The sequence below is a fragment of the Cordyceps javanica genome, chromosome 1 (genome assembly GCF_051103115.1).
Source record: "Cordyceps javanica chromosome 1, complete sequence".
Taxonomy (NCBI): Eukaryota; Fungi; Ascomycota; class Sordariomycetes; order Hypocreales; family Cordycipitaceae; genus Cordyceps; species Cordyceps javanica.
This window is the reverse complement of record NC_139295.1, coordinates 5,857,698-5,862,253: the sequence shown is the minus strand read 5'-3', so window position 1 is coordinate 5,862,253 and position 4,556 is coordinate 5,857,698. Positions and strand designations below refer to the sequence as shown.

Sequence of the window (4,556 nt, the reverse complement as noted above, 5' to 3'; positions counted from 1 at the left end):
TCGGGGATTGCTTGCTCGCAACTAGGGTATCCCTAATATAACATCGTGTTTTGAGATCACTATGATGTCTAAGGTAACGTGGTGTTTCGTGCCTTGTATGTCGACTGGTAGCTGCGTAACTTCTATGTCGACTACTCCTTAGCCGTAATCCACCGCTCGTCCTTCTACAGTCGTAAGTCGGTAGGGCTCGTCTTTCATAGTCTAGGGCAATCTTAGTCTGTTAACGAGATTCGGCAAGATAAAATTTCCTTATGCTCCACTATCTATCATTGCCTAGATCTTTCTTCCCATAATGCTCATAGTAATCATAAGGTACGCCGTGTTGCCGATGTCTACAACATATAGAGACCTATCAGATCTCCGTCGAAGAATCGGTCTTAGTTACGACGACGGTTGTCGTTTCCCGAAATCTTCTTTTGTTCGCGTTCCTTCTTTCGTAGTTGTCGGTGGTAATCTTCCGTACTATTAGAGCTTTGGCAGCTTTCTGCTTGCTTGCCTGCTATGTTGGTCGAACTCGGGCTAGGCGAGTTGGTTATAATTACACTATTTCCAATATCCTCGTATCGTGAGGTCATAGCGCGGATAGTGTATACGTTTTCATCCTCAACATAGTGAACTTCTGTGTTCCTTGATAGAACAAGTCCTCTGGAGTCTCTCCTCCATACTTTCTAGTGTCGTAGGTCAGTTTCTAAATAGGGTCTATACGGGTTTTGTCTTCCATTGGGTCGCGGAAACCATCTATATTCAAGCTTCTTCCACAGGTGCCTTCTACAGTTGTCGTGTGAGCACGATGCCTAAGAGATTATCGTATGTTCTTGGTGCATAGGGTTGAGTGCTGGGTGCAGAGCCGTGGTTTTGCTGGTTCGCGCAGTGTTATCGTCTTCCGCTGAGAGTAGTTTTCGAATTAAGACCGTAGGATTAGATATATCGTAACCGTGGATCATGACTCCTACTGGCTCAGGGTCTCCTTCCCCTAGCGACAGAGCGCTAGTAAGGGTACTTGGTGGCTGAGGGACCTGAGAGTATGGAACACACGTATAGGTATCAGGTAAATCGAGTTGCGTTGTGTACGCTGGCGGTCGAATACCGTGTTCCTCATGCTCTTCTTCTGGCACTGGTTGGGTTCCAAAATCCCAATCTTCACCCTCCTCAGTAGTATCATCTACAGAGTGGTAATCATCCGTATCGAGGTATCGTTCGGTGTCGGAGATATATTCTTCGCTGTTTGCCATACTAATGTTTCGTGTAGGCAAGTTTTCGCGGTTGGCCGCGTGAATCTTCTGTTCCTTCACGGGCTTCCATTGCTTCTTCGGGGCTTGGCACTTGTTCGCGAAGTGTCCTACCTTACCACAATTATAGCAGGTTTTCCCCTTTTCTTTATTGACGGCGTCGAGTTCTATAGGTCCTGCATGATAACCATATGCGGTGGAGGTGTGTTGTTGTGCCTTAGTATTTGACTTATGAAATTTTGGCATGTTTTTGTAACCAGATCCTCCCCTCTTCTCCTGACGTCGTTCATATAGACGGTTGTCTGCCTTGATGACTTAGTCCACGAAATTGTTAAAGAGTTCAGGTCGATTATCTCGATAGATGTCGTCCTTGACTTCCTCCTTGAGTCCTTGGTAGAAAATCTCCATCTTGGGTTCATTGCCCTAATTGAGCTTGGCTGTAATCCGTTTAAACTCCCTGGCGTAATGAGCTGTAGATCCCGTTTGCTTGAGTCGGGTAAGTTGTCGAGTGGCTTCTTTGTGCTCATCAGGGTTTCCGAATGTAGTGAGGATACGATCCTCGAAGTTTTCGTAATCTCTAAAGATGTGGATAGTTTCAATATTTCGGGTTGAATCGTCATCGTGTTTCAAATAGTCTCGTAGCGTAGGTTCCCACCATTCCATCGCTTTTCCGGTCAAGAGGTTTCTAATATATAGGATTTAAGATTCGGGTGTCTTGAGTATATGGTGATTGACTCGGAGGTAAGCTCTTGCCTAGGTGAGGAAGTTCCTCACGTCTCCCTTATAACCGTCGTATGGGACTAGTTTAGGAAATTTTGGCATATCAGTTCGAGGCTCGGCTTCAAGGCCGTCCTTGATTTTGAGTCTGATTTCGAGTTTGTCCTTCGCTTCTTCGAGGTCGTTAATCTCCCCTCGAAACTTCATGGCACTTTTCTTGAGCTCGGTATTCTCTCTCTCAAGGACACCAACTCAGTCGAGAAGTTTCTGAAGCACTTCAGCTTTGTTAGTAGTAGGTCCGCTTTCGGTAGACATATTAGCTACTCAAGGTTTTAGGGTAACTCACTGAACAGGATTAATCAAAATGTAACGATGGCTTAAATCTAAGTCATAGTAAGTCTGTTTCTTAGGAAGTAAGTCAGGCTAAAGCTACAGGGTAGCACGTTGAGTAGTATTGTTAAATGGTCGTTAAGAGATTAACTCTTAATAGTAGAACTATTGCTTAGATTAATCAATAGAGATCTAGACTACTTGGCTATGGGAATACTTCCTTCTTAAGTACTCGTCTATCTCTCTATTGTAGACTTAGATCATACTGATCCCTTCTGATCCTGTCGTACTAGATTAGACTGAGCTCGTCCGATGAGTCTATTTGGATTAGTTCGATCCTTCCTAATCCATCACGTGACTATGTCTGCTTGTACCTTCGTACCCTAGGTACTTTCTCAGCCTCTTCCTGCGCCACTAGTCCTCCCCCGTGGCTGCATAATAGGCCGCCTTGCTATCCTTTGTTCGTTTGTCATAGTCAGGCTAAAGCTACAGGGTAGCACGTTGAGCAGTATCGTTAAACGGTCGTTAAGAGATTAACTCTCAATAGTAGAACTATTACTTAGATTGATCAATAGAGATCTAGACTACTTAGCTATGGGAATACTTCCTTCTTAAGTACTCGTCTATCTCTCTATTATAGACTTAGATCATACTAATCCCTTCTGATCCTATCGCACTGGATCAGACTAAGCTCGTCCGATGAGTCTGTTTGGATCAGTTCGATCCTTCCTGATCCATCACGTGACTATGTCTGCTTATACCTTCGTACCCTAGGTGCTTTCTTAGCCTCTTCCTGCGCCACTGGTCCTCCCCCGTGGCTGCATAACAGGCCGCCTTGCTATCCTTTGTTCGTTTGTCATACTTCTTTACGACGCACGTGTTACGAACGCTATAGCACGCGGGAGCTGGGCCGAACTGACAGGGGTCAGGTAGGACAAGCACCTAGGATAAGGCGTGGAGTCACGTGACCAGGGAAGTGATCGATGGATCACCTATCGATTACCACGACTAGTGATCGATGGATAGTTAGATAATCAGAATAATCATGGTCTACAATAGAGGGATAGACGGGTACTTAAGGAGGAAGTATTTCCATAGCTAGGTAGTCTAGATCTCTATTGATCAATCTAAGCAATAGTTCTACTATTGAGAGTTAATCTCTTAACGGACTTATAAGCCTACGATACTACTATGAACTGCTTATTAGCTACCCTATAGCTATTCAACCTAACTCACTTCCTAAGAAATAGACCTATCTATAACTTAGATTTAAGCCACCGTTACATTTTGATTAATCCTGTTTAGTAAGTTACCTTGAAACCTTGAGCAGTATTTACCTTCACGATATCGACCGCAAGCGGAGCTACTACCAATCCTGGTCAGGCTATATAAGCCATGCGCCAGCAGATTGAAGCTATGACTGCCTAGATCTAGGCACTCCAGGCAAACAACAACGGAGGAGGAGCCCTCACCCTTCCTAAATTCCCCAAACCTGAACCGTTTGATGGGATAAAAGGAGATGTGCGAACCTTCCTCACTCAAGCCAAAGCCTACCTTCGTGTCAACACCACTATCGCCAACTCTACCGCGCAGATTCTCTACATTAGTAACCTTCTTACCAGCAAGGCGATGGAATGGTGGGAACCTACTCTCAGAGACTTCCTTGACAACGAAATACCAGACGACGAAACCGCTCGTATTTTCCAAGACTATGATAATTTTGAGGAGTTACTCCAGACCACCTTTGGAGACCCCGATGAGATTCGAACCGCGACACGCAAGCTTAAGGCACTACGACAGACTAGTTCTGCCCAGCACCTTATACGCAAGTTCAAACGCATCTCAGCCTATCTCGACTAGGATAACGAAAGCATAATAGAATATCTCTACGACGCACTACGTGAAGAAGTAAAGGATAAGATCGCAAAGTATGATCGACCTGACACCTTTGACGAATTCGCTAGCAAGATCATCAAAGTCGATAACCAACTCTATGCTAGGCGACTTGAACGAAATGGACGTAGCAATCGACAGAGCAATTAGCCACGACGAAACCAAGCTAATGTTAGCAGACGACGAGGAGGATCCACGGCCTATGGATTTCACCCAGGCCCGATGGAACTCGATGCAGCCAACAAGAAAACCTTCAAATGCTACAATTACGGGAAACCAGGACACATGGCCAACAAATATAAAGCTTTGAAGAAACCATGGAAGCTAGTAGCAGAAGGAAGAAACGTTAGCGTAGCTAGTAAGGAACTGCCTATACGAAACATCAGT

The 4,556-nt window shown here is 44.9% G+C and overlaps 1 protein-coding gene across 1 annotated transcript; it reads left to right on the top strand.

Moving 5' to 3' along the window:
- Window positions 1-3,905: 3,905 nt before the first annotated feature.
- On the top strand, window positions 3,906-4,136 carry V2A60_001756 (uncharacterized protein; the record flags this gene model as incomplete). Its single annotated transcript, XM_083253113.1, has 1 exon — window positions 3,906-4,136. One exon carries the CDS (start codon window positions 3,906-3,908, stop codon window positions 4,134-4,136), a length of 231 nt encoding a protein of 76 aa, XP_083109239.1.
- Window positions 4,137-4,556: the final 420 nt, after the last annotated feature.